This window comes from Cotesia typhae, unplaced genomic scaffold (assembly GCF_013202065.1).
Source record: "Cotesia typhae breed Kobodo isofemale line unplaced genomic scaffold, CoteBio_Ctyphae contig_20, whole genome shotgun sequence".
In the NCBI taxonomy this organism is placed as follows: Eukaryota; Metazoa; Arthropoda; class Insecta; order Hymenoptera; family Braconidae; genus Cotesia; species Cotesia typhae.
The window spans coordinates 5016538-5029911 of record NW_027423725.1 but is presented as its reverse complement, the minus strand read 5'-3'; the positions used below and the strand labels follow the sequence as shown (position 1 = coordinate 5029911).

General features: G+C 32.1%; 1 protein-coding gene across 2 annotated transcripts in view; it reads right to left on the bottom strand.

Moving 5' to 3' along the window:
- Positions 1-116: 116 nt before the first annotated feature.
- The window catches only part of LOC141537942 (frequenin-1), a 32451-nt gene continuing 19193 nt past the window's right edge, over positions 117-13374 (bottom strand). For both annotated transcript variants that reach the window (XM_074259148.1, XM_074259149.1), the window contains 6 exons: positions 12279-12303; positions 12133-12181; positions 11962-12051; positions 5181-5259; positions 4189-4277; positions 117-872 (listed from right to left, as the gene is read on the bottom strand). In XM_074259148.1, coding sequence (XP_074115249.1) covers positions 696-872; positions 4189-4277; positions 5181-5259; positions 11962-12051; positions 12133-12181; positions 12279-12303 — 509 coding nt within the window. In that variant the 3' untranslated portion in view covers positions 117-695. The remainder of the gene's footprint in view (positions 873-4188; positions 4278-5180; positions 5260-11961; positions 12052-12132; positions 12182-12278; positions 12304-13374) is intronic.

Here is a 13374-nt window from a genome sequence, read left to right as displayed (position 1 = left end):
AGTTTTAAGAATGTCTTTTACATTTTTACGGTAATTAATCATTCAATTCAACTTTTTAGATATATTTTATTGGTAGGCCGACCATTTGCAAATAACTGTTTCAAATGGTAATGATATTTTTCGCTTTTTTACTCATTCCATATAGTTTTTTTCAAACCTTCTTGCATAGTTAATTATTTTTATTTTTTCTTTTCAATTTGATAGACCATTCAAATTTTCCAGAAAAAAAAATCATTTTAGTTATTTAAAATATAACATCTCTGTGTATAGTATAAATACTTAAATTAGCAACACTTTATATTTCATTAATGAGTTGCTAGTGACTAATCTTTTTTAAGATTGTTATTTTTCATTATTTTAACTAGCATTCTTATTTTTCTGATTAACATTATTGAGCTTTGTCAATTATACAAGAGTTAGTTAAAAAAAATCTCAATTTAAACGATTTATATCATAACTGGTAGGATTAAGCAAAACAAAATATATTATTTAATTCAATCTCATATAAATAGAGATTTATAGTTGAAATATTTCGAAAAAATAGTCATAATCGTAGCGATAAAAAAATAATAATGTTGTTAATGATAAATTTAAAAGAATCTTATAACATTTAAATTTGCTTGCAAAATCAGTATAAGTTGAAATGTTATTAAAAATGATTATCATCATTTAACTTTCCAAGTTAGAAATTATTTTTATGCTGGATCCCCGTTACCAAAAGTTAGAGCTTGAACAATTCTCGGGTCTGCTTTACTACCTTCTCGAAACTCGTCAAGAGTAAGTTTATCATCGTGATTTTTGTCCATTTGATCGAATATTTTATCGACCCTTTTCTGAGGTGTATTTTCATCTTCTGCATGCAGTTGTTGACCCTGAAAATACAAAATTTTTCTTTAAAGATGTTTTTACTACAATATTTTAGAAGAAAATCCGTTCATAAGTTCAAGAGAGCAATGTAATCATTAGGCATCAGATTGAACTAAATATGTAATGCTATTTGATAAAATAAGACAAGAAAAAAATCGTTTTCGTAAATTTCATAGAAACTTAGACGCTGAGAAATTTATGGTAACGATTATCATCAATTGAAAAATTTTTAATTTGAGCATGGTAATCATTACCATCAATATTATAATATTTACAATATTGATATGATTATTTAAAATACAAGATAGTAATAGTTACTATCATCACCCGTGAAATAATATTCTGATCAGACCTGATATGTCCTCATACGACCAAATCAAAATTTTTGATATAATCATATCAGGCCTGATATGAACTGATATAGCTTGATCAGGCTTGATATGGCCTGATATAATTTGATATATCTATACATGATTTGTTGATATATTCTGATATGGCTTAATATGGCCTGACAGAATTTGATATACCCGTTTATAATTTTTTGATATGTTCTGATATGATTTGTAACATTACATTTTATCTAGCGGTACAGTAATAGTGTATTTGAGTACTAATGTGAGTTTCTGTTGTGTGAGAACGGTAAGGTCATAGTATTAAAGACTATCGTGAGTGAGTGCTGATAAATTAGTTGTCTCGAGGATTTCGAGCTGCATTGCGGAAAAGTGACTGATGTAACGTGCCGCCCGGTCAGTTTCCGACAACTGAATTCAGATTCAGCCTCTTGGAGCGAGGTGATTACTGATTACTGTAGAGGAGCGATTGAAATGTCATCGCCCTAAAGTACGGGAATTTGGCAGGCTTATTTGGTAGCTTGCGGCTGACAGGCCTCGATTGCTGTATGCTCGAGGGTAGTTACGAGTGCTGTCCAACCTCCCAGGGGAGCAGAATTACTGGTAGGTCTGAGACATTAGTGGTACGAATGGGGAATGAGTGTGGGAGTATGAGTGTCTAAGAGTAGTGTAAAAGTGAGTCGAGCGCATGTGGCATGTATGTAGTAGGGTATCGTGAGAGGCAGTCTGGCTGGAGTAGTGAAGGAATAAGGTATGTTTTGTGTGGAAGTCCGGCTTGGGATCGGATTAAGTGACAGTCTTGTGGAGATCCAAGTTGAGGACAGACGTATCGAGGCTGCTAGGCAGCGATAAATGTGTAGCGTAAAGAATGGATTAGTTGCGAGCTCTCATTGAGTGAGCATCGTGCTTGAGAGTTGAGTGAGTCTCGTGTCGGAGCTAGCGTGCCTCACGCCTGCTGTTACCGTAGACGAATGACTCGAACTATTGTCTTTGTTTCGTGTTCATTTGGGACTGCTTCCACGATATTTTAGATATCGATTTAGTTTATTATTTTCGACTGAGAATGTGGAATGTTAGTTAAGAGCACCCATTTGTGTGCTAGGTGCCGTTTCAGTCCCGTTTTGTAAGGAAACACTTCCTCTGAAAGACTGAATCACGACCCTTTCTCCATAACCAGCCTAACTGAGCAACATCGAGGTATTCCGTTACCGTCGAGGCCGCTCTTGGTCTTCTAGGAACATAAAGTTAAGTTTATCATATCCCAGTTACCGATACCGGTGAAACAAAAGTCGGCTGGTGTCTGTCGAGCGTCCTGGAGGACAGAGTGGTCTGAACGACGAAGGTGTTACAGGACTACCTTTACCTTTGTCTAACAGAACCAATCTCTGCCGCTTCCAAGCCGTTGGAAACGTGCCGGTTGCTAGACATGCGTTATAAGTGTTCAATAGTATATCTGGGCATTCCAGAGCTACCATCAGGGCCAGGTGCTTTTCCTGTCTTGAGAGTCTTCGCCGCGTTCTGTAGTTCCCTGATTGTGAAAGGTGTTACGCTGTTTTTCATATGATGTCTTTTTTCCCGTGGTGGGTGTTTGAGAAACAGCTTCGCTACGATGCTGCTCATTAAAGCAGGTGGTTCAGCGCTTCTGGTGAAGCCTTCCTAAGTCGTTTGACAACAATTTAGTAGGCTTTACCCCAGATGTCTTAGTCGAGGTCATTACAGATCTCTTGCCAGAATTTCGCTTTGCTTACTTTGCTAGCCCAGTTTAGGTTCTTTTTGGCCTGCTTGTACTCGCTCGAATGTAGATTTTGATTAGGGGAACGTTTCGCAGCTCTCGTTGCTAGTCGACGTAGCTCGTGGCATTTTTTTCAAAGTTCTGCTATGTTTGGTGACCATCAGTATGCCGGCCTGTGAAAACCCCGGGTTTTCAGCCGCGACATACATGCGTCATATTAGGCAGCAATTTCTTTCATCGTATTTAGTACTGTTTTTTCCGTCTCGCTGTGGGTATTTGTGATCAGGTTGTTTTGCAGAGTAGACCGGCTTCGTGTGAGTGACTCTCGCAGTGCCTTTACGTCAAATCTAAGTTTATAATCAACGACTGAAATTTTAGTATGAAATAGCTAGCTTTACTAAATTCAGGTAGTTCCCGCGTGATATATTGTAGTCAGAGCATTTACTATGGACAAAAATTTAGAAGCTTCGGTACTCAGATGTTCACAAAAACAATTACATATTGTTAGTTCCCGTAATCTGGCAACGTTGTTCATGAAAACCGTGAAAGATTTGAATGAACCGCTTTTTACTCTACACTATTTCAAGGAGCATTGCACACGGCGTTATCAAATCACTATAAGTTGTTAAGTGAGAAGGTTGGAAATGGATCAAAAATTATTTTTTTCAGTTATTATATCTCAATATCGAAACGATGAGGTAAAAACATTTTTCAATAATAAAGAATATTTGAAGAGACCGGACATTTTGCATACTTTAAATGGGACATGACCCTCAAAATCGCGAACTTTGTCTCTAAATATCTCGCAATCTAAACGGTCAAAAATTCTTAAATTTTAGGAATTCATAAATAAAGCTATTCTGAATCCGTGAAAAAAATTTTAGCTCAATCTATCGAAAAGTGGTTTTATGCTGGAATTACCTTAATGATTTATTTTTTATTTTCGTACCAGAAAAGATTGTAATAAAATAATTGAACATAAATAAATAAAATATATACGTTTTTATGAAGAAACACATTTCCTAATGTTTATAAACTGTTCTATATGTTTAATTGGTCAGTTTTCAAGAACAAAAAGTAGCTTACCCAGATAAATTGATTGAATGATAAATTTCAAAGTTATTTTGAAAAAACATTTTTTGCAGAATTTTTGTAAAAAAATCAATTTAATGTTTTCTTGAATAACCCATTTTGCCCCTCCCTCTTCTAAAATTAAATGAAATAATTAAATCAACTTACCACCATTTGATACATTGCCTCTACGATGTTGTACATTTCGTCACGTGTAATGTATCCATCATTGTCTACATCATATAATCGAAAAGCCCCTGAAATTATGATTTATAGAAATTAAGAAAATGCATGGTATGTAAATAGTATATCAAGTAACTTGTGCGGTAAGTTTTTGATCGCTCACGAGAGCGAAATTGAGTACACGAACAAATTAAATAGAAAATTTATTTTTGTATTATTACATACAGCCAAATATGATGATAAGTGACCAAATCTAATCATATATAGGTAATTATATTGACTAAATATGAAAATTGGCAGGATCAGGAAATCCTATCATCATCATCATCATGATAAGATGATGATAAGATGAAAAATCATAGGATTCCTCAATAATAAAACTTAAGAAATTCAAAATTTCGCTTGTCAACAAAGTAACTTTGTTTCATGATAATGCTGATGAAATCATGAAACTCATCACAAAATACTTATATCTTTCTTTTTTGGGCCAGTACTTTTTAATATTACTTCTATGCTCCGCTACTCTTTCTGTACACGAAAATACTAACACTCTTTCATTAACGTTTAATGCTTTCATGCATATCAACGGCACCTTGAAAAAGAGGGCGCGGTATTTTTGGGCAATTAACGTGTATACAACGCATATTTATTTTCAATATAGTATATGTGCGCACACAGAACCAATATTATTGAATTGAAGAAAGCGATAAGGATGTTGAGTATAATTAATTAATATCAAAATGAAGCTTGGTATTTTGTTAGTACTCATTAAACCAAGAGCACTCATTTGTTCGAGCGGTGGCACTCACTACTTAGGCAATTTTGTTGTAGCTCTTTGAAATAATGATTCTTTTATCCTAATTTATTCAGTTAATTTTTTTTTGACACACATTCTTATCCTGCATTCTCTACTATTTTGTTATTAGTTATAAAAAATGAATCTGTAATTAAAATTAGAAAAAAGATTAAGTACTTACAATGTAGTTTCTCATCCAGATTGCCTCGAGATGTTACAGACAGTGCTCTTATGAATTCTTCAAACTCTATTTTTCCATCCTACAACAAAATGAAGATAATAAGGAAAAAACATTGAAGATTATAAGCATGTAATCATAAATTGACTTTATTGTTTATAGTGCAGCATACGAGTTATTTCGAGTTAAACAAAATATTTTTACAACAAATTCAAGACATGTGTGCAAAAAAATTTTCGTGTTATGTTACAAAGATAATTCACATTATTGGTAAGACGGAGCGTGATGATTTTGTACTGATAAAAAAATTATTTGATTTGAGATAAATATTCTTGGTCCAAGAAAATTATTTTGAAGAGAACTGGTTGTCTTGAGATAATAATTTTTTGTCCGGAAACTGGTTTTTTTAGCTTGAGAAATTTTACATCTTTTCTTCAACTAACAATACTTTTAATCTCTTTACAAAATTTTGTATTCTTGGTTTAAGAACTTGGTTTATCATTTAACGTTGCCAAAAGTCTTAGAAAAAAGCAAATGATTTACTTCATTCTATCTGAACTACATTTAAAGCAAATTTTTTAAAGCAAATAATATAGTAAGCAACAGCAATCCGTAAAGCTCTTGAATGAAGAACTTTTTCTTTTTATCTAAGAGTTATGTTATCTTGATTAAAACATGAATTTCTTGAATATCTCAAAATAAGAGTAAAATTTTGAAGATAATATTTTTCTTACATCAAATAACTTTTTTTCAATGTAGGTATTTGTTAATTATGGGAAGTAAACTCATAGTGCTTAATATTATGATTACTCGAATGTTACAATTTAAAGTCAGTGTCACTTAATTTCAGTATTAATGAGCTCTCAACAATTTCAGATATAATAATTATTGCAATTAAATCCCAACATCAGAGCTCCATAAGTAATGTGAATTCATATTTATGTTCAATCAGGAGTGAAAAAAATTTTTTGAACATGGAAGAGCTTACTACGTCACTTACACATGCTGACATGTATACTACTTTTACTTATACTACAAAAATTCACATATTTGCTCTCGGTGCAAATACACTATGTATATGACTCAGTTAATTCAATTGATAACTATTTTACGCTCACGAAGACGAAACAATTTGGAAGATCATCCTTTTCTGTAGAGCACTTGTGAAATCTGATTGAAATTATTTTTGTCCATTTGAAATTATTTTAGTATTCATTTTTTGTAACATAATTAACGTAGTCGAAAATGAGTTTAGTGCTCAACTACTCATAAATAATTGCTATCACATTACTCTTAATTATATTAAACGTGGCTCCGAGGATCGTATTCATATCTATATAAGGACAGTAACTAAAATCAAGGGTAGTTAGGATTACTGATGAATGTCAAAATGAATAGTACGTCACATGAACGCACATTCATGTACATATTCCACTTAGTTCATCTCGTGTTCAGCCCATACATAGTCATACATGTAATAAACACTCTGAATCCTCATATACCACAATCCAATTGTCTGTGTTACTTTTTCAACTAAAAAATTGTATTTTCTCACGTAAAAATAGAATAATCAACTGGATTATATATGAGTATAAATATTCTATTAAATATTCCATGTATATCGAAAAAATCGACTCACTTCTTGGTTTCTGTTTAAAAGTTAGATGATTTTTAGATAACCCATTGTGGTTTTCATATCAATCTGGGAATACTCTGGAACTATTCGAGAAACGTTATGTAACCTTGATTTGCGGTGTTGCTGATTTCAGGATGTTTTCACGCTGAAGTAGATCTAAAGAATTTGCAAAGTAAAGCCAGAGTGGATCTACCAAAATAGCTTGTTGTCCAGCGGTCGAGTGAAGCTTCTTACACTGTAGATCGTTTGAGCGAGCTAAGGTCTAAGCTTTAGACAAAAGTAAAAGATATTTTGATGCGATTATGTTAGTGCGGAAATTTATTCTATGAGACTGGGGTTGATGGCTGAAAGTCTTACCAAATATCAGTAAAAAGGTTAAGAGCAATCGGTATGAGAGGATGATCTACATGAATGCTTCTTTGTCCAGATGGGATTTCTTTGCAGAAGTGAGAATGCGGATGGTCTGTGGAATCAAAAAGATAGGGCTCCATATAAATTACTTTGAGCTTAAGGTGACCTTATTGGTCTTGAAGTACTTCGTAGTTGATCTAAGAGATATAGATGTCTTATTTATGCTGGACAATACCACGACGATGGCCAACATCAATAGAATAGGAAATGTTCGTTATTTTAGCCTTCATAGGTTAACATGTGAGCTGTGGAATTGGTGCGAAGCCCCCCAATTACGGGTCTACGCAATGTAAATTCGTTTAAGAGAAAATGTTGAGGGTGATCGCTTATAGTGAATCGATAATTTGAATGCTAAACAGAAACTGGAGAACTACTCATTTGAAAGGATTATGGAGAAATTTGAAAATTCAGAGATCGGTTTATTTGTTCCATGAAACAATGTCAAGTGCGCAGTCTATTGCTTCTGAAAAAGAGATCCGAAGGCTTCTGCTTTTGATTCATTTACGATCAACTAGTTTGATGAGATGTTTTATGTCTTTACCCCTTTCTCAATTATAATTAAAGTGACAAAGAAAATCAAAGATGACAAGGCAGAAAGTGTCTTAGTTGTACCTCATTGGCTTACTCAGATTCGGTTCTTAATCTTTCACAAATTATCAGGGGATTCAGTTTGGCTAGCTACAGATCCTAAAATATTAGTTTCTCCTTGTGGACCAGGTCAACATTGTCTGGCAGGGAAACTTACTCTGGTTTTCGTCAAGTTATCAGTCAAGCTCTATCGATTAAAGCTACATATAAGGAATCAATTGATATTGCAATTGTTTTCTTAATACTATTATTCAGTACAACTGTTTAATCACATCTATATCTCTTTATAACTTCATGAGTTACATTACTTTAGTTTTTATTGAATATTTGGAGATTTAAATGGCTTATTATTTCATTTGAACATATATTAATCAAATAAAAAACACTTTAATAAAGAGAATGCTTGCTTCTATTCGAGTGTCATACGAGAAATTTCCACTCATCTATACTACTAAATATTATCCAAACTTATTTCAGATGAATTAAAAAATGGAATAGCTCATGGTGAAAATTAAATAATAGCAGTTACTATCTAGTTATGGTAAACATTTTTACCATCAACCCGATAGTAGTGAATACTATCTAGATGATTGTCGAAATTATCTAGATGGTAGCATTCATCATATTTATAATAATTGTTACAATCCTGTATGTTAACTGAAGTTAATTACTATAATCATTCTAAATGATTATATTTATAATTTCTGATGGTAACAGTTACCATAGTAGTATAGGAAAAATTTCTAAATGATTATGAGAAATATTGCCACAAAATGTGAGAAGTACCTATAATTTTGTTTTAGTGTACTTGAAAATTATTGAATTTTCGATCATATTTTTCATAGAAATCAATAACATTAACTACTATCCTTGATAGTAAATATTATCGTCCTGATAGTGACTGTTATTATCCTGATTGTAACTGTTACTAAAAGAATGGTTACTGTTATCATAAAAAAATTAGGAAAACGGTTGACCCTGACGGCTATCCCTACAACTTTCCGCTACTTTCGTAATTAAGCGCTCGATATTGCACTTATTATGTTTTTGAGCTCTTCGAGCTCAAAAATCTGATTTTCGTGTGGTTTTGAGCTCTCCGAGCTCAAAAGTTTGATAGGAATTTATTAAATCAATATTTTTGGAATTTTCCAATCGCGATAACTTTTGAATGGATCAACCGATTTCCACGCGGTTGGCGGCATTCGACGCAGTTTTTTAAGCCTCATAAGTTATTTTCAGGTTTTAATTGATCGAATCGAAAATTTCAGAGTAACCCCGAAAAAACACTTTTTTCGGTTTTCTTTCGTTTACGATAACTCACGAACGAATCAACCGATTTTCACCGGACTGGCGGCAATCGACGTGGTTTTTTGATGTTAAGAGCTGATTAGTTTTTGGAATTGATCGGTAAAGCCGTTTAAAAGTTGTTCCAAAAAAACCACGTTTCAAACAATTTTTTTTTTGTAGTTCTTTCACAATTTCTCAAAATCTACTGGTCCGAATCGGTTCAAATTTTCAGGAAATCTAAGTTTGGTCAAGCCCTTTTGAATGGCACCAACCGCGATGAAATCGGTCAAGCCGTTCAAAAGTTATAAAAGGGTTACACACACACATACACAGCCAGACAGACATACGGACATACGGACATAATCGCGGGAATAGTCAGGGAAGCTTCCTAGGACTTCAAAACGTCAAGATCTGATGAGAACTCGATTTTCGAAAAACGGGGTGAAACCAATAACTTTCCGATTTTTGATAATTTTCAATTTTCTTAGCGGGAAGTTAAAAATAATAACACTAACCATATTTGCATTGACAAATGTTTTAATCATTTTAGATGATTGGAACTACAAATTTAGTATGATAAACCCAATCATTTAATTATCTCCGTGCTTAATGCGAAGAAATAAAAGTATAAGGGGCGCCACGGTGATTGGTAAGCGCTAGTGTTTTACTTTTTAGCTCTGAATTTGTGGTTCAAGACAGAAAAGTAGTAATACTACCTGTGAAATCTCTCGTGCGAGACACTCGAATAATTAAGAGCAAACTTCGCTCTCCTTCGGCGGGCTCGAGAGATTCTTCAATTTTGTTTTCTTTGATGAATTAATTTTTTTTGGAAAAATAGCAAGTAAATAAATAAATTAAAAAAAAAAACGAAATTGTTACTCTGCCATATTCTGAAGTTATCCTATTGTAACTATAAATAATATGCTAGGTTGGATTGAGCAAGCCCTTGTGGAAATAATTCTCTGAAAAAACTCTTGACAAGTCTTTATAACTCTGAATAAGACTTTTCGAAAGTCTTCACATCCCTAACTAAGTAAAGGAAAGACTTAATAAGTCTTCAAAACTCTGCAATACTCTTCAAAAGTCAAATTTTCCCTGCAGTTTCGGAATTTCTCAAAGAGTTATTAAGTCTTGATAAGACTTGTTCAGTTTTACAGGAAAAGAAGAAAATATTTCTTTTCAAAAAAATTACTTATCAGAATTAAATAAAACTATAAAAAAGAATTACTGCATGTTTTAAAAAAATTTTTTTTAAATAATATTTTCATCACGAAAATACTTTGATGGGCATCGAATCACTCATAGTTGAGCAAGTCAAAACATCAACAGCAAATGAAGTGCACTTGCTGTTGGAAACAGATATTACTCAAAGAGTAAATCCAATCGGTATTTAATTTGGACTATCAAATATTAAAGTCAACTTTCTAGGTAGGAAAGAATTTTCTAACCACATGCCACCTATTAGAAACTAAGAACACTCAAAGATTCTAACTGTAAATTCGTAAACTAAAATATGTTAGGTATCAATTAATTCCAGCAGATAGCGTGTGGATAGAAAATTCTTTCCTACCTAGAAAGTTGACTTTAATATTTGATAGTTCAAATTAAATACCGATTGGATTTACTCTTTGAGTAATATCTGTTTCCAACAGCAAGTGCACTTCATTTGCTGTTGATGTTTTGACTTGCTCAACTATGAGTGATTCGATGCCCATCAAAGTATTTTCGTGATGAAAATATTATTTAAAAAAAATTTTTTTAAAACATGCATTAATTCTTTTTTATAGTTTTATTTAATTCTGATAAGTAATTTTTTTGAAAAGAAACATTTTCTTCTTTTCCTGTAAAACTGAACAAGTCTTATCAAGACTTAATAACTCTTTGAGACATTCCGAAATTTCAGGGAAAATTTAACTTTTGAAGAGTATTGCACAGTTTTGAAGACTTATTAAGTCTTTCCTTTACTTAGTTAGGGATGTGAAGACTTTCGAAAAGTCTTATTCAGAGTTATAAAGACTTTTCAAGAGTTTTTTCAGAGAATTATTTCCACAAGGGAGTGCTCAAAAAATGTAAAAATAATGAAAAATTGAGATAATGTAATACAAAAAAATGATAACAAATGTTATTGTAATTCATAGTATTGCTTTTGAAAGCAATAATTGTCAATTGATAGCCTGAAAGAATTAGCATGCACGATCAGTGCAAAATGTTATGTATTATGATACCTTCCTACCGGTTAACCACTGGCATGCATGGTTATGTATAAATATACATAATTGGCTTTGATGAGCATACATGATTTATCTATAAAGAGTAAAAATAGAATACAATAACGAATAAATTACTTGAAAAAATCTTACGATCTCATGGAAATAACTGAAATTTCAATCAAAACTCATTGAATTTTTAAAATGATTCGATAATAATTTTTTTAATGGTCAACGGGAGCCTTGATATTTAAATTCAAAAAGATTTTAACAGTGTTACTATCCTATATACGATTATCATGTGATAATTTTGTGAAATAAATTATTTTCTCTATTCCATTTTTACTTCTATGGTTAAATGAGCACGTAAGGCATGCACTTTTGGATTATCCAAACCTTTTTTGCTTTTCCGATGTGCAGTAAAATAGAGCGAGTTAGTAGATTTCATTAGCGCAGACGTAAGCAATACAATTCAACATCTTTCGGACCTCTAATTTTCAAAGAATAGAGTTCAGAAGATTTGATTTGAGGGTATAATCAAGCAGGACAAATATGCATGTGTGAAGAGAGAACAGATAACGTATTAAAATAAATTATTGCATAAAATATTTGAAGAAATAGATAAAAGCATAACTAACAAGGAGTATAATCTCACATTGTTTTCATCAAAAACTCTGAATACAAGTGAAGCAAACTTGGATGGATCGCCTTGCGGAAAGAATACCTTGTATATCCTGATAAATCCCTAAAAATAAATATTAATGGTGTGTTTATATTATTCCAAGAGACAAATTAATGTTACGTTAGCTAATTATCTAAAAATTACGTGTTCTGTTAAGAGACCATCAGGACAATCTTTAAGAAATCCCTTATGCCTAAAAAAATATAAAATATTACAGTCTTCATTATTAAAAAAGCTGGATTCATTTTGAAAAAGATGTCATTAATTTATGGAATTATAACTGAACTCACCATTGTCGAATTTCTTTTTCAGTAACTGAAACAAAAGAAAAGATGTCATTAATTTTAGTGTCGTAACTTTAAAAACTCTTGACTTTTATAATTAAGAGTACTTGGAAGAATGTGTGAAGGAAGATTCAAGTAAAAAAAATCGTATAAACACAAAAAAAATAGAAGTTAAGGGAAAAAAAAAAAACGTGACTTAAAAAAAAAATTTGTGTAAAGTATTGAGGATTAAGAGCATATTACTACTCAAAAATTTTTACTTTTTATGTTGAAAGTTTAATTTTTTTAAATTATGTTTTGAATAAGTTTGCGAAGAAAATGATATAAAAGTTATTTTCGATTCATAAATTAACAAATTCTGATGCATAGGGTGGAGACAACTGCACACCTTAGACGCATAGCGCTGAGGTATGTTGAGCTTTTGCCTACCAATAGAAGCCGTTGGTTTCAAGTTTAAATTCGTTTTCATCTTAATTTTATACCGTTAAATAGTGGATGTATGTGAACCAAAATAAAGATAAAACAATAAGGGGGATAGCTACTATGATGAATCAAAAGAAATGTTTTTTTGCTTCAAATCAAAGCTCATACGTTCCAAAATATGTGTATTAAATTTTAGATGAAAATTTTGAAAATTTTCGGAGCTATAGTCACTTTATTAAGAGTCGGAAGACCAAATGTTTTCGTTTTGCGCTCCGACGGGAATGTCGATTCTGCTGAAAATCAAATTGAAAGAGTCAATGAAAAGATTAAAGAAGTAATCGATACCACTGGAGATAAGGAGAAAGAATTATCACATTGCTTAGAACTCGATAGTTTAATGTAAGTTATAATATGTTTGTTATAATTATGTTATCAAACTTATCACAATATGTCTTAAAGAATCTGGCAAGGAATTTTCAATAAATTATCTAATTCGAAAAAAATTTAATATATACAATCATCGTTATTTGGTGTATTAAAGCTTACTGTATAATGGAACCTGTAAATTTATGAATTTATAAATTTTAGAAACAAAAATATACTATAAAAAACAGATCCGTACAGCCTACTTGAGGAAAAAGGAGAAAAAAATAAAAAAGAAAGAGACGACGAAAGCGTC